The sequence below is a fragment of the Miniopterus natalensis genome, chromosome 11 (assembly GCF_054644295.1).
Source record: "Miniopterus natalensis isolate mMinNat1 chromosome 11, mMinNat1.hap1, whole genome shotgun sequence".
Taxonomy (NCBI): Eukaryota; Metazoa; Chordata; class Mammalia; order Chiroptera; family Miniopteridae; genus Miniopterus; species Miniopterus natalensis.
This window is the reverse complement of record NC_142091.1, coordinates 14,703,279-14,727,331: the sequence shown is the minus strand read 5'-3', so window position 1 is coordinate 14,727,331 and position 24,053 is coordinate 14,703,279. Positions and strand designations below refer to the sequence as shown.

Sequence of the window (24,053 nt, the reverse complement as noted above, 5' to 3'; positions counted from 1 at the left end):
CAGAAGTGCAGGTAGCTTGGAGACCCTATTTACTGGTGACATCTGAAGTGTGGGCATTCTTGTGGGACTGAGCCCTTTTACCCATGGGGTCTGTGTTAACTCTGCATGGTGTCAGAATTGAATTGAATTGTTGAAGACTCAGTGGGTGCTGGAGAATCAATGTAAAAAAGACACCATGTGTTTGGTGTCAAGAAAACAGCCCAGACCAGGCAAGAGGAAGTAGAGGGGAGGGTTCCAGTAGAGAAATAGCAGTGTGGAGACTCCGAGGTGGCGGGGCTTGACTTGTTCCAGCCCCTGGAAGAGAGGGTGGCTTCAAAGCTTGGGAGCAGGTGATGGACACAATTAGAACTGAAATTTGTTGAAAAAGTACAAAACCAACATTCTAATCACAACAGAGAATTGAAGTGATTAGAAGGAGGGGAAGAGTGGTTACAGGGAGACTCCTTAGGAAGCTGGTGCAATATTCACACAAGAGGGAATAGAGGCTCCAGAGACCCAGGGGGTGAACGGAGATGGACACACACTGGCACCGGTGTATGTTCTATGAAGTTTATAAATGTGCTTGACTCTGAAGAATAGTACGAGTAGCATATCCAAAGCTTTGATGCTCAAAGTCGAGATTCAGGGCGATGTAGGAGACCTAGCGTATGCCCAGGTCCCGTGGCCTGGTTAAGTTATGTAGTCCTCTCAATCACAGTTTCTCAGTTTTGACAATGGCAGCAATTATTATTTTCCTTCTTACCTCATAGAGTTTGAAGATCAAGTCAGATGATGTATGTTGGAGCACTTTGTAAATTTTTATAGGAGAATGCTGCTGCTTGTCTGTTTCTTACCATCATCAAAACTGAAAACAAAGTAAAGACTAGCTGGGTTACATTTCTTTCAGATATTTTCATCTGCCCTACTTATAACTGAATCGTCCAAATAACTATTTTAGGAAAAATCATTCCTATTTTAGGTGAAATATTTTCCTCAGAAGTTTAGAAACTTTATTTCAGGACCAGCCAGTTCACAGAGGTGACCCTGATCTCTCTGTGTGTGTGACCTACTTTTACTTATTTATTTCTATTTTACTTCCCAGGGCCTTAGGAGAGGAGTGGGGGGGGGGGGGGGTGAAAGCAGGGGTTCTTGATTCTTGTTTTCTTTTCAGCTGGGAGGGTGGAGAGAGATGGGAGAGTGTGTAGTCAGAGGGAAGTGTGGCAACTTCTAGTCAGAAGTACCCGAGGAGGAAGAGGCGTGCTGATAGGGAGGGACGGTCCGTAGCAGCTAAATGTTAGGGGGTCCACAAGTTGAAGACTATTCTAGCAGATGTGGGGCCTTTAGCAGGGCCAGTGGAGTCAATTCACTCTTATTTGCCTGTTCCTCAGAAATAGCAAAATGTGGCTTCCATGTTAGTGCTTATGTGGGGAACTGACCCAAAATCAACAGGGCAGGACTTCGTCTTATTCACAGCGGCACCCCTAGAACCTAGGAGTGTGTCTGGCACATATAATAGCTCCTGTTGAATAAAGGCATTTTTGTAAGGCATCTTCACAGTGTCTATTAAACTGCTTTCTTAGGCCATATTTAACACATGCAGTTATGCTTCTGTGCATACTGATTCTCTAATATATTATGTACCCATGTAGTCCACATGGTCTAGCTGGTTCTCCTTCCCTAACATCTCTCACACCTGCCCCTGCCTCCATCTCCACTGCCACGTTCTTCTTTTTAATTTTATCTGACAGTCTAAGGAAAAAGAGGTCAGAGCCCCTGACTAAATAGTCAGATATTGCATATTTGCTTGTTTTTTTAAATTATCTTTATTGTTGGAAGTATTATAGATGTCCCCCTTTTCCCCCCCCATTAATCCCCTCCACATCCACCCACTGCCTCACCTGGATTATTGTTTTTAAACTGATTTCCTACCTTCAAACCTTGTTTCCCTTAACCACTCTTCCCATTGCTGCCAGGGTGCCAGCATCTCTAAGGTGCAAATGTAATTACTCTTCAATGGTTTCCTCTTACTTGACTTGTAGCAGTGAGTTTCCAGCGATGGTGTCCTGGCACTGAAGTGTCACAATCAGTTGGGAGGTGACAGGTATATCAGAACATTTGTGGTGTCTCATGAAAATGGGTCCAGAAGCTCTTTAGAGTCCTTTGTACTTTTTAAGTGTAAAGGTTACCTGAGACCAAAAATCTTGAGAATCATTTGCATCTGCTCTGTCTCCACCTTCAGACAGCAAATTCCTCTGAGAGCATTAGACTGGAAAATTGGAAATATCTTGTAGCCCAGGAGATTAGTGTTTGTGTGTATATGATAGCATTCAGTTTTTTGTTGACATCCTTGATTATTTCCAGGTAGACCATCTAGTCGGCTGTCAAATGTGCTGCTTACTGCTCCTGGTGGCAGCCTTGTCCCCACTGATACCTGTTTCCAGACCTTTATTTTTAGCAGAGAGCTTCACCAGGCACTGGTGGCTGGCCTTCATTTTCTTTACCTCTTCTCTCTTACGTTATGAGTAGAGGCGTGTTAGGGGACTTCTATAGTGGCTTGTGCAGTCCATTGCTGTGCTACTTTGAGTTTTTAGTTTCTGGGAAAGAGCATTTGAAAACGGAGAGTCATTGAAGTTTGTCTCCCACGGTGTGAAGAATAAAGATGGCAGCTGAGACACTTCCAAAATTTTTTTTTTAGTCCTGCTTACAATCTTTTAAATGTGTGTGGAAATGCTTATGTGTGTTTCTTACCTACTAGATGACAAAACCAGGATGCCAGAAATAGATTTGTTATAAGGGATGTTTAGTTCAAAAATGTGTAGTAAGTTTAGTTTAACACTGTATTCCTTTATTCTTTGGCAAAAATAAACGACCATGAGAGAGACAAAAGCAAAAAAACCCCGCTGGCCTATCTACTTGTACGAAACTCGATAGTCTCCCAGTTCTCCCATGTGTTGGTGCTTTTCTGGTCTCTTGCCATTTCTTTCCTTTTTCTGTTGTTCTTAGTCACTTTATACGTACACTTAAATTTAGAAGACCCCATGCTGTTAATGAGTTTGTATTCATCTGATTGTTATTTTAAAACTTAGATTATTGTGGTTACAAAATGATCAAAATCATTAGGCAAGAAGGGTGTCTGTGCTCTCCCTTCTCGCCTTTTATATTTTCATCTAATATGCTGGGTAGTTTTGAAGTTTACATGTGTGTGGACAGGAGCACTAAAACAACTTTATTTTATACTTTATTCTTTGATGGTTGTGTTATATGGATTAATAAAACTAATAATTTCCCCCATATTACATTTGAGAGACTCAATTGTGATTTACTTTCAGAATCATATTTTATTTTATTTTTGAAATGACTAGTTTTCTTTCTCTTTGCAAACGATTATGGTTCTGAAAGTCACATAGAGGCTTTCACCAGAATAGAAGACTTCTAATTTGAGGATCTCAAATAGAAGAGTAGTTATTTGTGTTTAGAAATAAGACCTGATTATTTATCAACTGTTTCCTGAACCATAATTCCCCTCGTGCTTTCTTAGGCCAAAGATGAGGAAGAAGCCTTTCTGGATTGGAGTGATGATGATGATGATGGCTTTGATCCAAGCACGCTTCCAGATCCAGATAAGTACAGGAGCTCTGAAGAATCAGGCACTGAAGACATGGAAAATAAAATCAGGTATGTTTTTATCATTGGTGGCATTAAGTATATGAGTTGTCTCCTTTTAATTCAAAAGATGATGTTGTTGAGACAAATGTCTCGTGCTCTTCTCATCACTTTGAGGACTCCCTTACTGTTTCTTTAATCCCTGCTAACAAATATTAAGGGTATTATAAAAGCCATATTTTCTTTTCTTTCTTTTTTTTCTTGTTTCTTTCTTTGTGAACCCTTTATGCTTGAGTATTTGATGCACTAAGGTATATTTAATGCAAATAGAGGCAATATTTTATTTTGATTCACTGTCAAAGACCTCTATGGAGCGTGCTGTTAGAAATTGTCTCTGAATTTTAAAAAAGGGCTGTTATACTTTCCCATTCTGTGATATAAAATTAAATAACAAATGCATAAAATAAACAGAAAGCTTATACATTAACAGCCCTTGACAAATTCTCTCCATTTAAAATCTGTTCATTTGTAATGTGGACTTATTTGCTACTATGTCCACAACAGATGAAATGTGCTGAATTGAATAGTAGTAGGAGTTGCTCAGCATTTGTTTCAGAGTACTGTGTATTAGATTATATTCAGATTCTGTTGATTTAAAAGTTGAGGGCATTGATCTTCATGGACATTCTAAACCAATGCGCCTCTTTAGACCTTTGCTATTGGACACTTGGCTAGTGGCTGTAGCTTTCTGATGTATTTGCCCACAAGGTAATGGGTATTAGTGTTACTACCACAGGAGGCACCACAGGTGAAAATAATTGATTAGGATTTAGAAAAATGTATAAATGTGTGCCATAGGGTTAAATAATTTAGTTCCAGGCATATTCCTAATCTTTATAAATTGACATATAAGAGTAAACATGCACCTTTTACTTCAGAAAGTTCCTTGGTGCACATGTTGAAACCTGAATGCCAGTGTGGTTAAGTTCGCTGCCTCTGTGCTTACATAGATGTCTCTCCTTGAGAGTGGCTTCTGGGAATTCCATTTTGATAGATGTGATCTAACTTAACACGTGTGACTTTATATCATTAACTTCCAAATGTGTCTGTGTAATTTTACTTTCTGGAGGGCACGTCAGTCGGTTCTTCTAGTTTGTCATGCAGCCATGTTTTGCATAGCTGTCTAACATACCTCTAACACAGAGAACCAGCCTTTTTAAAGTCATTGTCAAGATGTCAGCATCCCATCTGTATCTGATTCGTAAGAATTTTTTCCTAACATTTTTTATGATAGTTTCTGGGTCATCCTTAATCTGTGTATAGCAGACATTTCATTTCATTCTTCTGGCATTTCTTACTCTCAGAGTGACAGTTCCTTGCTGCTACCTAGTTAATATGATTGGTTGTCTAATAGCTTCATGCGTGTTAGCCTCTTGATTAGCCCATAAATGCTTTGTAGCTAGAAACCCAGTCTTTTTGTACCAACACCTCCAGCCTCTACTCCTATCTCTAACATTAATGTCATAGGCACAAAGAAGATCCTGAAATATTTGAATTGATTGAGTCATAGAAAAGATATATAGAGTAAAAAAAGAAGCATATAATGATAAACAACTATTCAGTTGGTCCTAACAGCTTAAATGATACAAGAAATGACAGAATAGATGGGTGGAGAACTAGAAGAAGCCAAGTTCAGATAGTATAATAGTGATGGAAATGGACATAGGAGTACCTTGAGGTGCCAAAGTATTCTAACTTCAGGATAAGGGTTCAGCCCTGGCAGGGTTGCTCAGTTAGTTGGAGCGTCATCCCATAGACCAAGAGGTGGCAGGTTCGATTACAGGTCAGGGCACATACCCAGGTTACAAGTTCGATCCCTGGTTGGGGCATGTGCAGGAGGCAACCGGTTGATGCCTCCCTCTCTCTCTCTCTCTCTGTCTCTCTCTCTCTCTATATATATATACACACACACACACACACACACACACACACACACATATAAAGAAATAACTTTAAAAAATAGATAAGGGTTCAGATGGAAAATATTTAAGCATTACATGAAAATGAAAATGGTTTTAATATTAGGCACAGCTAGTAGTAACTCTGCATTAGTGGAAATTGAAAGGACTTGGTAAACTTACCTTAAGCTGAAGAAAAATTGTTTTGTTGAAGAGAATATCAGCAAGAGCTTTATTCCTTTAGCCACTTTAAGGGCTTCTTAGCAGTTTGTCTTTTGTCTACCAACAGTGATTTTTCTAGTCAAACTCCTCTTTAGATGAAGAAACCAAGGCGTCACAGGAAAAAATAGTAATTTGTGATCACAGTATAAGTGAGGGACACTGAACTGCCCAGATCAGATTGATTGCCTACTTCTAACACTGCAGTCAGCTTACATGGAATTGCTCTAGCTTTAGGAGAGGTAGCTCCACAAAACTTCCTGAAGACAAATTTGTTGTCATTTGGATGAAGACCTGATCCATAGACTAGGGGATAGGTTTGACTAGACCATGGTTTCCCAGCTTTACCATTGCTGACATTCTGACCCAGATCATTTTTAGGGGGGCGGGGAAGGCCGCTTTGGAATGATTGTTGGCTGTTTAACCTCATCCGTGGTCTCTACCACTAGCACCCCCCAATTGGGACAACCAGAAATATCTCCAGACATGGCCAGATATCCCCTGGAGAGCAGACTCCCCCACAGTTGAGAACCACTGGACTACACCCAGAATGGAAGGTGCACAGGACCATTTAGTTCCCCGCCCCTTACCCGGACAGGCTTTGTCTTTGCTCCTTTCCGTTCAGCCCAAGAGGCCCTTCTCAGCTCAGCTTCTGTGGGTCAGCTGCGATTGGCTCGCAGGTAAAACCCAGCTGCCATTGCTGGACTAGAAGGCAGAGTCTAGGGTAAGTTATAAGTAGTAGTCTACATGTGAAATTTCTATTTATGCTCTAATTCCCATTTTTCTCTTTTTTCCCTCCTCTCTTAAAATCACCTCAATGGCAATGAATAGAGATCTACAGAAACTAAATCCAAAATTGTTTTGGATAAGAAAAAGTATTCATAAGTAAATGCATACACACTAGAATTTTGGCAGTAGTAATTGCTGCTGCTCTTGCTAATTATAATAGCACCAATACAGTTCTCCTGCATTGTTGCACTTCGGCTGCATCTTTTTTCTTTGACTCTCATATGTGACTAGATGCTAAGATTTTGTGGTGTAGGCTCTGGAGGGTCCTCCCGGCGTGCTCACAGGTATGATTTGCTGCACTGTTTCTAGCCTCCACTCAATAATTGTAGGAAGAGCTAGTGTTCCAGCCTCTTGGTTGTCATCTTCTCTTGCCCAGTAGCTTATTCTCTGAGGATTCAGTTTGCATTTTCAGAAATGAATTTACTCTTAAGGGACTAGAGACCAATTAGAAAATGGCTCTTAGCACCAAGGTAACAGCATGAACTAGTTTCTTCGGAAGTTTTCTCTGGGTATTTCTTTTTGTTATACTTTGGTGACATCCATAAATATTCAATATGGGTAACACTTTTGTCTCTCTACATGGAAAGACACTTAGTCAGTAGGAAGTAGGCAAAAGAGAGCCAGACTTAGTGGAGAATGATTGGATCTGGGGCCAGTAATTTCTCCTTGGGATGTCTGATAGGGTTTTGAAGAGTTTGTAGCTCCCTCCTCAGCTCACTGCACAGCCGCAGTAGCTTGAAACCGCCCCCCACCCTCTGTACAGTGATCCGAATTGTCATCTCTACACTGAGATTCCAAAGGGATTTTTACCTGCAAGATTCAGGTCCCGTAAGTCAGCATGACAAAAAGAGACCTCTTGCTTATAGTGTGGTCCCAGGGACAATGAAAATAATATGACCCGGAGCTCCTTTTGAGTAGTTTTAAGAATGTCACCATAAAGCTCCATTTTTCTCAGGTATAAAGCTGTGAAATATGGGTGCAGAGGGGTGTCAGCTGGCTCGTCAGCAGCAGATGTCCGACCCAGTCGGGGGCTCTAAGCTCTTGTGTGTGCTCTTTTGCAAAACAGGTGTAGAGCTTTGATGCTCTCTCGTTTCCTTCCGTCTTCATCCATGTTACAGGTTGGTCCAGGATGGGTTTTACTCTGCCGCTTTCACTTCTGCTTCCTCCTTTGGAACTGGGAACTTAGCACAGGTAGAATTAATGCAGGATGTTAGGAGTTGTTATTATTATTAAAATGGGATCAGAAAAACCTGGTAGTAAAACTAGCTCTTTGTTGCAGTGGACTCTGAGTTCTAACTCACTGGTCTGCTAGGAACTACCCAGGATTAGTATTCTTGTCTCCAGTGAGTTTTCATATAGGCTTTTATACCTTCTGAGGAAAAACAACTTCAAGTATTGCAGTGGTCTTTTTGCTCATAAATGAGTTTTCATTTCTCTATCTTCCAAATACTCTGTATAATGTAGTTATAGTGCTTTCACAATAAAAATATTTAGACAAGTTTCTACATGTGGTGTCAAGGACTGGAGTAAGAACCTTCAACACAATTTAAATCACATTCTACTTAAGAGTTAAAAATATCCCCTTGATCTGTTAGTCCCTAGCTTGTAATATTTCCTCCATCCGTTCTTTCAACTAAGAATTTTTTTTAATAGCTGTCACTTATGTGGCAGGCATAGTGAGTGCAGGTACAAAGGATAAAACATTAAGCTAGAAAAATACCTTTCCTGCTTTCACATTTTTAGTTCAGTGGAGGTTACACATAGCTAAGCTTGGAACTAAAAAACAATGTGATGGGCCCAGCTGGTGTGGCTCAGTGGTTAAGCATCAACCTAGGATCCAGGAGATTGAGGTTCGATTCCTGGTCAGGGCACATGCCTGGGTTGTGGGCTCGATCCCCAGCAGGGGGCGCGCAGGAGGCAGCTGATCAGTGACTCTCTCATCATTGATGTTTCTATCTCTCTCTCTCCCTCTCCCTTCATCTCTCTGAAATCAATAAAAGCATGTTAAAAACCAGCAACAACACCACAATGTGATGGGTCCCTGCTGTGATTTGTGCCCTGAGGGAGGCAGGGGCTGGTGGGTGGTGGGGAATGAACGTGGAGAGCACCTAAGTGGTGGGCCTAACTTGGGCTTCCTGAATCCAGAAGAGCTTCCCAGAGGGAGGTGACATCTGAAGTAAGTTTGAGACTCACTGAACAGAGAGAAGGAAAAATTACCCTTCTAAAGAGTGTGGGCTTTGAAGTGAGACACGAATGTCTTTCACCATATTCCAATTAAACTCTCCTTTTAATAAAATTGTTCCTTTAGCTGTGCCTCACAAGCTGAGAGCTTTGGTTCTGAGCATGTAATATGAGATTAATTTTTGTGTACTTAGTAGCATTCATCATGCTTGGTTTATGGCCATCGTCATATGAATTGCTAATGATGTGAAAATTTGCAAAGTATTGAATTTGATGAAAAAGAAGCAGCTGGATGTTCCAGATATTCATTATCCAGTCAAATTAAGTTTTTAATATTTATAATCTTAACCTTTTTCTAATGGAAAAAGAAAAAGGTTGTGGTTAGATGCTTACTGACTTACATCAATCTTTTCTTCACAGACCATGGCCTCTGGCTAAGGCAGGTTGCTTTATAAAGAATTGTTATATTGAGGGGTGTTTAGTAGGTGGCATAAGACCAATGAATTACATCTTTAATTTGTACCGATATATTGGCATCATTTAGCCATGGTAAATTCTGTCTTTTTTAATTTGTCTGGGAGTTTTGTTTTTTTTTTTTAAATTTGTTCCATATAGTTTTCTGTTTTGGTGTGAACTTGCCTATCTTTAAAAGGAGTCTCTTATATGAAGGAGATAAACCACTTTTTTGCCTAATGGTAATGTAAATTTTTGCCCCGTAACTACTCTTCCAAGACTTTACAGTCAACTTTGTGATATGTGGAAGACTTTTCATCTGGGAAAAAAAATGTTTCTGAAACAAAGATGAATTTCTGGGGGAGGAAATTCCCAGAAAGCATTTCATTTTCTTCTTAAGTGTTTGGTGGGCTGGGTATGTTACATTATATTTTTAATATAAATTTTAGTGGAATTGTTGGTGCCAAATAGGGGGGATGATTTTTAAAGGGATTTTTCTTATTCAGAGTCTAGGTAACTGTTAAAAGGAAAGTACATACTGACTATAATTTCCAATGACTTGAATCCCTGTTCATTGGTGAACCTAGTTGTGGTTGGCAGGCGTTGAAAGAAGTCAGCTCAGCCTAATGCTGTATTGACTGTTGTGTGCCTGCCAGTCTTTCCTTTTACTCTTTTAACTTGAGATTTATCCCTGATTCCAATATGCCTGACAGCTTTCAAGAGAAAATCTGGACCACTCTTCTTACTGGTGAAATACAAAGTTCCGTGAACTATCAAATTTCATAGAGCTTTTATCAGAACTTAACATGAATTATGGGTGACAGGAGGAGTTAATTTACTTGGCTTTCTTTAAATTGTGTTCCTTTCATTTTTCTCTCTTTTGCTATTGCCCTGAAAATAAAACGAGAATATCCTGTGTGATATATAGCATGAATGGAGAAACTTCAAAGGAAGATTTTTGGGGTGGGGTAGGGAAAGGCAGTATTATATGTCTTGGGACTTTTAGGGGAAAGGTTGCTATCCATTGAAGAAGAAAGCTGTTATTTCCCAGGCTGAGGGTTGGGGAGGGGAAGTTGTATTTTGAGAGATTGGGGTTTTGGAAGCTCGAAGCTCAACTTTACTTGGACTCTCAGTTATTGCCCTGTACTATTTATTCCTCTATCATTTAGCGACCCTTTGAATGACTGTCATGCAATGACAGTTATGAGTTTGTTATGTCTGAGAAGTGCTGGGATCTCTAAGAAGATGGATGAATGCCTTGGACGCCACGAAGCCTGGATGAACCATCCAGCAAGGGAGGTGAACCACCTAGCAGGGTTCTCTTGGCTGCTGCCCTCATTCTGGTGCGTGGCAACTTTGTTTTCACTGAAACACCGTTGAGGAGGACACTCTCTTAGGACCACCCTTTCCATTGTGCCTTCCTGCATGTAGAATGTGTTCATACTAAATGACCACATAACATGCGTCTCCTTAGTTATACTGTAGTTTCCTCACCTACTCCCCTTTTAGAATTGTAGGTTGTACCCAGGCTTAGGTTTTTGGTTCTGTTGTTTTGTTTTGTTTTTGCCATTGTAAGTAATTCTTCAATGGACAACTTTGTTGAAGGTTGGGTAATCTCTCTTTTGAAATGATTCAAAGGACTAGTAAAGAGTAAGACTAAAGTGTAAAACTTAAGTTTTCCAGATAGCTGGGACACTGGGGACATGCTTGGGCAGGTGATGATCTTGAATATTGAAAACTAATCAGTGAAAGTAGTAGAGTAGAAAAGCTGATGGTCTTCTGGGGAGCACAAAATGTTCTACAAACAGATTAGTAATGAGAAAAATGCATAATGCAACCCAGCTCGTATGGGCGTTTACGTGTTTTTGTTTCGTTTTTTAATCTGGAAGAAGAGAAGTAATTATGTATGTCTGTGGATGAGCTTTAGGGGATCTCAAACACCTTGAAATTGTTCCCCAAATGATGGTGTGGGTGTGCAGGCAGCATAGACACTCCTGTGCACTCGTCTGGAAATAGGGTCACGAGTTTTTATGCAGTCCTCAGGTGTGCTTATGAGCAACAACAACAGCAAAAACAAACCAAGGATATTGGGGACGCAGACATTGTGCCAGGCCCAAACGACATGTGCGCCTTTTTAAGAAGGGAACCTACAGGGTTCAGTAGTGTGACTGCACCCTCTGCCTTCTCTCTCCTTCTCACCACCCCCAACGTTTCCTGATTATTAGAATTCTGACCTAAGAGGACATCTGCTCTTGCAGTTATGTTTGTAATGAACTCTGAGCCAGTAAATCTTTTCTTCAACTAAATTGTTTTTAGTGCCGAGCTGCTAGAAAAGACGTTAAAGGACATGATACATTTTCAATTCCATTTCTGTATGCAGTAGCCTTCACCATCAGAAGGAAGCTGGGCAGGTTTTATGGAATGTGCTGCAGTGATTAATCTTCATTAGGACTGTTGCCATCACCTTGTAAATTAAAATTTATGATGGGGGGAAGTCTCTGGCACACCATATTGGAATACCAGAGTGCCAATGCTTAAGGACAGGTATAATGATTTCTGAGACTTTTTTTAATGGTCTCAAGCTCCCTTATTATTAGCTTAATATTCTTTAGGACAAAGTCTAAGCTACATTTATTGATATGGATGCAAGAGGGAGAGTTGTATACAAATAGGAGGTTAGGAGCTCTAACATGAGGCACAAACTAGACATTCAGGTGCTGTGCTCTTGGGAGCTTTCCACACGCAGTTTGGCAGCTTGTTGGAAAAGGACACTCAGGGTTCCTGTGTGGGCGACTAGCCACTCCTCTCACCTCCCTGCTCAGCTAGTTTGCAGCTGCTCATTCCGCAGTTTCACCTGATTCCTTTTCTTTGCGTTCCAGAGGAGAGAGAGAAGGAAGAGGTTGAAAGCTCCACAGACGCTACAGCAAGGGGCCGTGCTTTCTTCCAGCAGCCCCCCGTCCTGGCTTTTATTAGATTTAAAAAAATTATTTATTGATTTTTGAGGGGGGTGGGGTGGGAGGAAGAAAGAGAGAGAGAAGGGAGGGAAGGGAGGAATATTGATTTGTTCCACTTATTTATGCATCATTGGTTGATTCCCGTATGGCCCTGACTGGGCATTGAACCCGCAACCTTGGCGTATCGGGACGATGCTCTAACCAACTGAGCCTCCCCAGCAGGGCCTACATTTCTGAACAGACTTGTAGAGTGATGTCGCTCCTCCACATTGTGGTGTAACAGACTCAAATCAATGCAGCTGCTACAGAGGTTAAGTGCTCTAACACGAGGCATCGTGACATCTGGTTGCACAGCCTCTTCTCCAGTGTCAGGCTTACAGAGTTCCCAGTGCTTTCAGTTGCTATTTTATAACTTAATTATTGGAACTGCTTGCCCCAGCATCCTTGGAAGTTTAGTGCTCACTCTGCTACACGGTGTTTCTGTAAAGCTCTGCATACACCAGAGAAGAAGTTGATAGGCTTTCCCAGCAGATCTTTTTTTCTATGGTGCCTTGGCCACAATCTTATCTGACAGTGCTTGGAACATTCTCAAGGCTTAAAAGAGTGGTTCTAAGTGTAGCATTCATATCCCAGGGTCTGTGTTTCCAGGTTGCAGAGATGCTCTGGTCTCTTTTTATTGAGTTAACTCACACATTATTTATTTAAAGTATGCTCTTTATCAATAAGCCATTTTCCTGTTCACTGCAGGTAGTAATGATTATGTTCTTGGTGCAATGTATCATTTTCCCATCCCTTTCCATGTCTGTAAGTCTGTTGGCTAAAGCTTCCTAAGGATCAGAGAGAGAATTTTAAAAAATCAAGTGAAATAATACCTAGGAGTTTCTCTATATGGAAAAATAATGATATAATGAATCAGCCTCCCTCCTTTGCTTTTCAATACATAGGAGTGGTTTTTTTTGTTTTTTGTTTTTAATATATCTTTATTGATTTCAGAGAGAGGAAAGGCGAGGGAGAGAGAGAGAGATAGAAACATAAATGATGAGACAGTCATTGATTGAGCCCGCAACCCAGGCATGTGCCCTGACCGGGAATCGAACCTGGATCGCCTGGATCCCAGGTCGATGCTCAACCACTGAGCCACGCCCGGCCGGGCAATACATAGGAGTTTAAACTATGTCTGCTCCTGGCCGAATGATCTTGGGAGCATCTGTGTTACAAAGATAGTTGCTATAGCAGGTGTAAGATAGGAGTTGCATGAGCTTCTATGAACCAACAGACTGAATGCCTTGCCCACATGCACCACTGCATGTAGTTTGGAAATAGTGATCTACAGGACATGTTATCATAAACTTTGCAGTATGGGGAGAAGTAGGAGTTTGGGAAATTAAGTCTGCGTTAGAACAAAGGCAGGCTGCTTGGCCCTGTGGGAGAACAGTGGCTTTCGGGGTCAGATAAACAGACCTGAATCTTAACACTCTTAAGACCTCAGTGTTTTCTAAGAAAAGAATCTTACTTTCTTTCATAAGTTGTGGACCATGGACAAGTTACTTAAGCTCTTGACCCCCAGTTTTAATCATCAGCCAGATGAAAATTCTTCTGGTTCACGGTTATCATGAAGATCTAATGAGGGAAAAGGAAAGCAGAGTATGATACAAATGGGGTCGTTAATCTATGCTAGTCACTTTAATTACTAAAAGAAAAATAGTGTTAGGAGTTTTTAAGTGAGTATATACATTTACAAGAATAAAGTTTAATGTCCTCTGAGAAATCTACTTTCCATTTTCTTTCTCATCAAAATCATTTAAGTTCCATGCAACATGGCAGGCCCTCTATTCAAAACGGTCTGAAAAAATATCTTCCAGATTAGGTTGACGTGATGAATGATACAGTGAAAATAATGTGTAATATATTTTATTCAACATATGGGTAGAGTCCATATCATCAAATTGGACTGTGAGATATGCCCTTACCTTCTGTTCTCCTTCAACAGACCTGTTTTCAGGCATTCAGTAAACTGAAAAGTGTAGCATGTGCCTGGCATAGAGCAGTAAGGAAGGACCAGATCCCAGCCTCCTAAAGCTTACACTCTGGTGAGGGACACAGACCGTAAAGTAGACAGGAAGTGGAAAAGAGATGGTGATAAGAGCCAGGAAACTGTAGGGTAAGGAGAGGCATTGGGGGAGCCCTGTTCATATGAGGTGGGTGAGACCTGGGGAAATATGGAAAGCCTTCCTTTTAGGTAAAGAAGGAATAATTCATCCTAACTTCCCAACTAAAAATGCCTTTGACATTTATTAAATTTAAATGTTTACCCTAAGAGCATGACTATGCAATTATGTACACTCCTGCCAGAGGTGGGCTCTCAGGTCTTTTCATCACATCCCCTTCAACCATGTGTCTACCCAATGGTGATTCTAGTCGGCTTCATGGAAGGTGACAAGGGTAAGAAACAGCTGTTATTCTAGTCCACAGGCGGCAGCTCATTAGAAAGGCACGACATTGGTGAGAACGGGGTGGAGTTGAGACGGTCAGGGCACCCCGGTTGAAGGCTGGGAGCATACTTTAGGTTCTGAATTAAAGTGGCATGCCATTCTTGAAGGTAAGAGGAGAAAACTCTAATGCATTTTTATGCTTAATAATTTAAATTATAATTTGTTGGTGGTATATCAACTCTTTTGAACTATGTAAATCTTATTAATAGTCTTTTTAAGCAGTTGTAGTTTTTACAATAAAAGTTCAGTGAAAAATAGAGTTCCCATATACCTTTCCTATTATCAACATTTTGCTACCATTTGTTATCATTAATGAACCTACACTGACATATGATTATCACTCAAAGTCCATAGTTTACATTAGGATTCATTCTTTGTATTGTACATTTTATGAGTTTTTTCAAATGTATAACATGTATCTGCCATTGCAGTATCATACAGAATAGTTTCAGTGCCCCCAAAATCTGTGCCCCACCTGTTTATCCCTCTCTCCTTTTTCTCCCCACCCTTTCCTCTCCCTGCCACCCGGCCCCTGGCAACCACTGGTCTTCCTGCTATATTTATAGTTTTGTTCTTCTAGAATGTGGTGGGGTTGGAATTATATAGTGTGTGGCCTTCTCAGGTTGGCTTCTTTCACTTAGTAATATGCTTTCAGAGGTCCCTCTCTGTCTTTTCATGGCCTGAAAGCTCGTTTCTTTTTATCACTGAATAACATTTCATTGTATGAATGTGCTTCAGTTCGTTTATCCATTCATCTGTTAAAAGACATCTTAGCTGATTCCAAGTTTTGGCAATTATGAATAAAACTGCTATAAACATTCACATGCATGTTTTTGTGTGGACATACGTTTTCAGTTTCTTTGGGTAAATACCAAGGAGTGTGATTGCTGGATTGTATGAAAAGAATATGTTTAGTTTTGTAAGAAACTGCCCAACTACCTTCCAAAGTATTTGCACCATTTTGCATTCCCACCAGCAATGAATGAGAGTTCCTGTTGTTTCACATGCTTGTTAGTATTTGGTGTTATCAGTGTTTTAGATTTTAGCCATTCTGTAATTTTTACAGTTTAAAGAAGGCTCTTTTTAACTTTTAAAATACAGTAGATCCTGACAGTCAAATAGTTTGTTTTTAAAATTTTGGTTGTATGTGGGAATTCTATTTCACGAAACATGAAATTCCAACTTAGCAGAGCCTTTCCTTATAAATGGGGCTGCCCTCTGAGGAACTTTCTTCCCAACTTCTCAAAGCTAAGGTTTCTTGTCTGAGATAAGACTAATAATAATGATAGATTTAATTTTTTGAGAGAGGGAGACAGGGTGAGAGAGAAAGAAACATTGATGTGAGAGAGAAAAATTGATCAGCTGCGTCCTGCACACACCTTGACCTAGGATTGAACCCACAACCTGATTATGTGCCCTGACTAGGAATTGAAACCTCGACTTTCCCGTGCACAGGATGCTGCTCCAACTGAGCCACACTGGCCAGGGCAGTAGACTTAATTTTAATAAAAGCACCAAAGACTGTTGTTGCAGATAACCTTCATCTACCAGGGCCTTTGCAAATTATATAAATCTAGGAGCTGGTTGAATATGCTGATCTGATGGTGCGGAAAGAGCTCTAGGCTAAGATGCTTGTTTTTACAGTCATTGGCTTTATGGAAGATGCTTTAAATACTGAATGGCATGAGAATACTCAGAGAATATGTAAAATGAGAATAGTAGGAACCTAGAAACATGGACATTTAAGTAATGGACAGAGGAAGAGGAAACTAAGAAGGTATAATTCAGAAGATAGCCAGCACTTAGGTACTTAAAATTTAGATGACTTCCCATTACATCACATGCCATGGGGGAGGCGTGTGGGGTGGAATTGTTGAGGATGCGGTGACATTTGAACTGGGTTTTGAAGGATGGGATTTAGATAGCTGTAAAATAGGAGGAGGGGATTCCAAATGGAGACAAAAGAAGGTGAGATCCTAGAGCATGTTTAGGGACTAACAAGTAGTCCAGAAAAACGGGGGTGTGCAGTGCAGAATAGGCTATGGAGGCAGGCCTGTGCCAGAGCACGGGAGTCCTTAGATATTGCAGTGTGAGGAGCCCCAGAGGCAGTCACTGAAATGGTGATCTTTACAAAGAGCCCTCCCTTCAGCTTGTGCAGGATTTGGGGGAATGGGAGGAGTGTTTCAACAAGAACCTTAATTTAAGAAGACTGGTTTTTAATTTACTTTCTTGTTGGGGAGTAGGCATGGAAACCAGTATTGAACAACTTCCTGAGGGGCCTTTGTAAAACTAAAAAGTAAAACTAGCCAAAACTTCACAAATTTCTCCCTGTGGTCTGTGGAGCAACATTCTCAAGTCTAGAAAAATGACTTCCAGTCTTTGCATCATCACAGAGAACTTTTGCTTTCAACCCTAATGGTCCCTATGTTTTGAAAGATTTTTGTCTTTCAAGACAGTTAATACTTAATTTTTCACGTTTGCTTTATTAACAAAGAGATAATTTCCAGTCCATTCAAGCTTCTGAAGTGTCAGGTATGTACAAAGCTCAGTTAATATAATTTCAGCCAAAAGAAAAGAAATACCAGAATTTAGTCTGTTTTGAACAGTTGCAGGTGTTTTGAAATACTGAAAATCACCCACGAGCATCTACCATGACACAAGAAGCCTCACCTTTCCCCATGCCTCTGTGATCCGGGGACCCAGGGTGACACTTGGGTAGAACACCTGCTCTGTGCTCTGAGCCTTGGGGAATTATGAAGAATAATTGACGTAGACCTCGGTGCCCACAACTGCTTTTTCCTTCAAATTTATGTTTATTTCTCTTTTCATTACAAAGAGCAATACAAGCTTATTATGACAGAAAAAAACAGAAGATACATATACCAGCAGAAAGAACATTAAAAAAAATCTTCCAAATCCTTTTCTATGCAAATATACCTGCAGCCTTATTTAAACAAAGACTCTCATTCTGTATTGGTTTTATTACTGTTTTCAGTGTTAGTAAAGAAATTCCTGCAACATTGTTTTTAATAGTTGCATCATATTTCATTTGAAATTTTATGATTTATTTAACAGATTAATCCCTTATGATTAGATGTTTGGGTTTCCAACTTTCTGAAATTACAAATAGCTTTTCCTTGAATATCCAATAACTAAATCTTTATACACATCCTTAATTATTTTCTGGGGATAAATTCCCAGAAGAGAAATTGCTGGGCATGCGTACTTGAATGACTTTTGAAAGGTGGTCGTAGTAATATACATTCTCACCCAGGAGTTTACATTCTAATTGAGAGTTAAGATGCATACAGGTGGGGGAAAATCACTTTAGTATTAGGAAGTAGCAATGCTCGATGCAAAATGGCTGATGAACAATTAGAGCTGTAGGAGTTCAGAGGAAAGAAATCACTTTTACTAGGGAGTTTGGGTACCTTTCGTAGAAGATGAGTTGAAGATGCGTCTTGAAGTGGGGGAGAACCCAGGGGAGGGAGGAAGTGCAAGTGGGAACACACGAGAAGTGTCTCTGATCTCATGAGTATGAGGGGCGGCCAGAAGAGGGACCAGGAGGCAGGCTGGCCTCGTGTAACTCCAGGTGCTCCTTTTTTTTTTGTTTCTTATAAATGTAATACTGCCTACATTCTCATGCTGGGTAACTAGGTAACTAACTACGAGTACCTTAAAAAAAGTAAAATGAAACCAGGGAATCAGACTTATTGAAAAATCAGTTTAATTTCTGAGAGAATTTTGAAGTTTGGATTTAGAGAATTTAGAAAGTAAGAAAGTTGCATGTATTTTTTTTAAAACTCAATTATCGATGTGGTAAGAGTTTAAAATTGAAATCATCGTGAGATGTTATGTTCTTTCCCCCTCATCACTGGCACTGAATAAGTTTTCTCAAATGCTTACTTTGGCTATGGTAGCAGGATTTTATATACCCATTTTTTATTTCTTAATCCTACCCTAGGATATGCTTTCATTGATTGATTGAGAGCTCACCATGCAGGGCTTTGCTGTGTTGCAGCAAGTTCCCTCTGTACTTGGTTTATTGGTTTGTATCATAAATGGGTTTTCTGCATCTATTAGATGATCATGTGATTTTTAACTTTCATTCTATTAATATAGTAAATCACATATATTGAGTTTGGTATGTTGAACCATTCTTGCGTCCCAGGGATAAATCCCACTTGATCATAGTGTATGGTCCTTTTAATGTGCCATTGAATTTAGTTTGCTAGTATTTTGCTGAGAATTTTTACATCTATATTCATTGGGGATACTGGCCTGTAGTTTTCTTTTCTTCGTCTCCTTAAATGGCTTTGGTATTATGTTAATGCTAGCCTTGTAAAATGAGTTTGGCAGTGTTTTCTCCTCTTGGGTTTTTGGCAAGTTTGACAAGGATTGGTATTAATTCTTCTTTAAATGTTTGGTGGAGTTCACCAGTGAAGCCATCTCTGGTCCTGGGCTTTTGTTTGTTGTGAGATTTTGGTTACAGATTCAATGGCCTTATTTCTTATGGGTCTCTTCAGACTTTCTGTTTCTTCATGATTCAGTTCTTTGTAGGTTTTAAGTTTCTAGGAATTTACCCGTTTCTTCTAGGTTATAATATTTGTTGGTGTAGTGCATAGTAGTCTCTTACAATCTTTTGTATTTCTGTGTAATCAGTTGTAATGTTTCCTCTCCCATTTCTGAATTTGAGTCTTCTCTCTCTCTTTTTCTTAGTCTTGCTGAAGGTTTGTCAACTCTGTTTATCGTTTGGAAAAACTAGTTTCGTTGATCTTTTCTGTTGTTTTTCTGGTCTCTGTTTTATTTATTTCTACTCTGACCTTTGCCATTTCTTTCCTTCTGGTAATTTTAGGCTTAGTTTGTTCTTTTCTTATTCCTTGAAGTGTAAATGTAAAGTAAGGTGGTTTCTTTGGGATCTCTTTTCTTACTGTAGGCATTCATCACTATAAATTTCCCTCTTAGAACTGCTTTTGCTACATCCCATATATCTTGGTATATTGTGTTTTCTTTATTGTTTGTCTCAAGATATTTTTTTAATTTCCATTTTGATTCCATCTTGAACCCATTGTTTGTTCAGGACTGTGTTATTTCCACATATTTGAATTTTCCAGTTTTTTCCTGTTACTGATTTCTGGTTTCATACCTTTGTAGTGAGAAAAGACACTTGGTATGATTTCAGTCGTCTTCAGCTTGCTAACTAATTCATTTATGATGTATCGTATGCTCTGTCCTGAGAAATGTTCCGTGTGCTCTTGAGAAGACTTACTCTGCTGCTATTGGATGGAACATTCTGCATGTCTGTTAAGTCCATGCCTCTTGCTCCCTCTTGTGCAAGAATTCTTAAGCTCATATACCTTCTCTCAATCCAGAACACACTAGGCTAAATCTTGACCACTCTCTTTTGCTTTCTGACGGGCAGCACTGAAGCAGAAGTTTGTGGTCTCTCCCTGGCCCACAGATTTGAGCTGGGTATCTGCACATGCTCACTAGTCACCTGCCAAAGCTCACTCTCACAACTTTCAGAAGCCCACACAGGGAGCTGGCCATGGGGTGGGGGTGGGAGGTGTAGGCGAGGCACCCAGAGTGCAGAGGGTGCCCCTGAGCCAGTTGGAGGGATCCATGGGTAAGGCATCTCCAGTCGTGCGTGGATGGGCTTCTTGTTGGATTCTGTGATACACTTAGTAGGTTCTGCATTCTTTTCATTCCCTCAGAGCACTCTATCTGCTGCTCTCCCAGTCATGCAGCTCACAATTTAGTCCTCTGGATGGGGTGAGAGAAAAATGGACCCTGTGACAGCATTTCCTTACAGCTAGGAAAGCCAGGCACTCAATCATATGCTCTCACTTTCCTCCGCAGGAAAAATCCCAGGCCAAGAAAATCTCTTGGCCCTGAGCTGTGCTGCCTTGGGGGAGGGGTGATGTGGGTGAAGTCACACTGTTCCTCTTACTCTCTCCAGTGAATCCAAACTCATAGTTTTCACTCCAGTTGTGTGCTGGAGTTTCTCCACTGGACACCTGGGCTTCCACAGAGGCCCTCTCGTCCGTGGGTGGCTAAACAGTGCTCTCCCGCAGCCAAGAGGGACCAGAGCCCATTCACAGGACATTGCGGGGCTCACAGTTTGGACCACTGTTTGTATGTTTATCACCCAACACACAGTTGGGTGAGACTCCTTCTGGGTCCCTGGGCGTATAGGGTTGGACCCCACAGCTCCCACGAAGGCACAGCTGTGTGTGGATGGACACCCGGCCGATGCTGGGAGGGGAAATGAATGAGGAACCTGTGTTCAGCCATGTTGCTGGTTGATGTCACTCTCAAGTGTCGCACCATTTGAAAGAGGCCTTTTCTGAAGACACCAGATTGTGACCATATTTTGCTCTCTGCTTACTAAATGTTCTTTAGATTCATTACATTATACCCCCTTTGGGTCACTCACCTGTAGAATATCTATCTTTTTGTTGATAATTTTATGGATATTACTGCTTATTTGCCGTGGAAAGTAGTGTAAAATACTTTCTAGAATTTGAACTGGTCCACAGAGCAGCAACACTGCTGATTGTAAAAGTATTTGGGCCTCGTAACTTCCCGTCTTCCTTTCATTGTCTGAACCAGCGCTTTCCTGCGGGGACTGGAACGTGCAGCACACATTAACGAGGGGTACATTAGTAAAGCCTGCTAATTAGGCTGCCTCCGAGGAGAGGCTCCGAGGTACACTTGGAGTACAGGCAGGGCAAAAATAAGCATTTTACCAAATAAATCATGACACACTGGCCCAGTGGACTTGGCACAGAACTGGCCATATTCAAGCAGGTTAAGGCAATACTTTTTATTAAGGCCCCTTTCCGCTAAGAAGCACTCTGCGGACTGAATTCCCGTCATAGGGGACTCTCTCATTTTCACCTTTCCAGGCACTATTTAAAATGCAGTTATTTGTGGATAACCTCAGTGTTGTCTGGTTTCTCTTCCTCCAATGGTGAGAGAGTACGGCTGCTGAGTCAGCATTGGCATTTCTGGGAGGTGAGTGGGGAAATGATTTGCAGTTTTGCTTCAAGCTGGTCATAAATGAATGTGCTTACGAGGCACATTCACTTTGATATCCAGGCTGCCTTCTTAAGGGGTAATAGGCTCCTTTGAAACTTGAGCAGTTTGTTCTCTTTTGGAAGACATCATATGCTTGGACTGTAATGTAATTTCTGTGATGACTTTTTTTTGCTGTTGATTATAGAACATCAATGTAAGAATTTATTTGAAAGGGAGTAGTTTATAGGCAGCTAACGTGATTGAGCACTACTGTGTTCTTGCAGTTATATAATTTTATTTCGTTCTTAAAGCAGTTCTGCTAAGTAAATTATATAACCCCCATCTTTCAGATAAGGAAACTGAGGCTTAGAAGTGTTAGTTGATTGGCCAAGATCTGACTGTGTCGATGTCAAACCAATGCTCTTCCCACGGCTGATTCTTTCTGTTACTGTCCTGCACATGTTGACTAAAGCGAGTCAATTCAAATTGCTTTCGGTAGCCTGGCTTTGGGCAGAATTAGAGTCATTCAGATCTGGGTGTGAATCCCGTGTGTATAATGTGGGTCCAATCACTGAACCTCTCTGACCTCATTGTAGAATGAGGCCCACGCCAAGGATTTTCCTGAAGATAAATGTAATCTGTGTAAAAAATGTAGCACAAAGCCAGACCCTTAGTAATGATAAACGGTTGCTGCTGCCATTGCTAATAGATGGGTTTTTCATTTTATTTTAATTTTGTATCCAATAATTAGGTCATCTTTAAACATGATGATCTTATCCTAAAATGCTTTGAGGATGTTTTCCTTTCTTCTTTGTTTGTTTTGCTTTCTTAATTTTTAATGTATCGAGTGATTGCCTCTATCTTCCGAAATTAGCTTTATTTTTGTAGTTGGCCTCAGGTGTGTGCAGAATACAGCAATGATGTTTATGCTCTCTTAAGACTGTGTGGGCCTTAGATACAGATTTTAAATGGGGAAACTTATTCGATATCTTAATTAACTTGTAATTTAACATTTCAGGTTCTATTTTACTCGTGATCTGTATATCTCAGCTTAATGCAACAGGTAATAGAATTAGGACCTGGCACCCTGATATCCGTTCCTAAAGGAAGGGCGATCTAACTTGAGGTAGAGGTGGTTGGCTGCGGCAGCATGAGTGCATATTGAAGCGGTCAGGAGCCAGACTCTGGACCTCTCAGTGTCCTCAAATTGTGGATAATACAGCTATAGTTTTCTAGAGTTATTGTGAGGATTGGCTGAGACTGTACAGACGCCCTGCACGTGCCCAGTGTGTGGTGGGGCCTCTCCTCCAGGCCACTGCTGGGAAGGTACTTGCTTATGACACAGGTACCCTGAAGTTGTTGGAGTTTCTTTCCCTCTTGAATAATAATATCATTTTACCAACTATCTGTTATTGGTAAGTTTGTCCTATATTGTTTGATTTCACAGTAATGACTTGAATTATGTGTTTATAAAGTAAGTCGTTGGATTTGTTCTCACCAGCGATGCCAGGAAGCCGCAGGGGCTGAGGAAGAGGAGCGGCGGAGGGGAGGACTCGGGACTCACAAGCCGGACCAGGAAGAGGGCCAAGTGGGACGTCGCAGAGCCTTTGGATACCGGTCTGTCTTTGGCAGAAGATGAAGAGCTGGTATTACATCTGCTCAAAAGTCAAAGCTAAATACTTCCTGCTCTGTCTTCTACGTGCAACCTGGTCATGGACAAGAGGCTGGAAAAGCAGAGAGCTTTGGGGGAGTTAGAGAACGTGAGTCCCAGGCCCAAAGGACCCGTCTCCAGGCAGAAGTGAAAGCATCTCTGAGCCCCTCCGCAGGAGCTGCTTGTGCCATCCCACAGCAGACTCGGAGAGATGGGTCGGAAACCATCTGATCCCATTTTCCAGCATGTGCTCTGTTAAACTGTGTCCATGGGTTTTGTCCAGTGACAGCCTGTCATTGAAATACTTCCTTTGTTTTAACAGTAAGTTCTGGAGATCTTGTTTCATTGTTAGGAATTTCTTTCTTGCTTATCTTACAGAAGTGTCTGTGTACTGTTAAATAAAATTGCTCACAGATTTGATTATTTAATATCTTAGACAGAATACGATGGACCAGCCATAAGGAAGACTGAGTATTTTTGAATTGAGGTGATCAATAATAAACATATTTCCTATAAAATTATTGTTTTTATTGTGTCCAGTAATATGAAAGCACTCTCAAGAGAAAGTTCTTAAGATTAAAATGTTTAACCAATTCCTGAAACAGTGAATTTTCCATATTTATAAATTAGCCTTCTCAGAGATGTCATTTAACTTTCATGTGGCAGATTTGCTAGGGGTCATTGATAAAATCTATAGAAGTCCTGAATCTAAAGCTGTGACCTAAAACCAATCTCTCAGCATGTAGTAGTGTGT

The 24,053-nt window shown here is 40.7% G+C and overlaps 1 protein-coding gene across 1 annotated transcript in view; it reads left to right on the top strand.

Moving 5' to 3' along the window:
• Window positions 1-23,817, top strand: part of DDX10 (DEAD-box helicase 10) — a 207,599-nt gene extending 183,782 nt beyond the window's left edge. Inside the window, exons 17-18 of the mRNA XM_016203581.2 lie at window positions 3,518-3,654; window positions 23,150-23,817. Coding sequence (XP_016059067.2) covers window positions 3,518-3,654; window positions 23,150-23,324 — 312 coding nt within the window. The 3' untranslated portion in view covers window positions 23,325-23,817. The remainder of the gene's footprint in view (window positions 1-3,517; window positions 3,655-23,149) is intronic.
• Window positions 23,818-24,053: the final 236 nt, after the last annotated feature.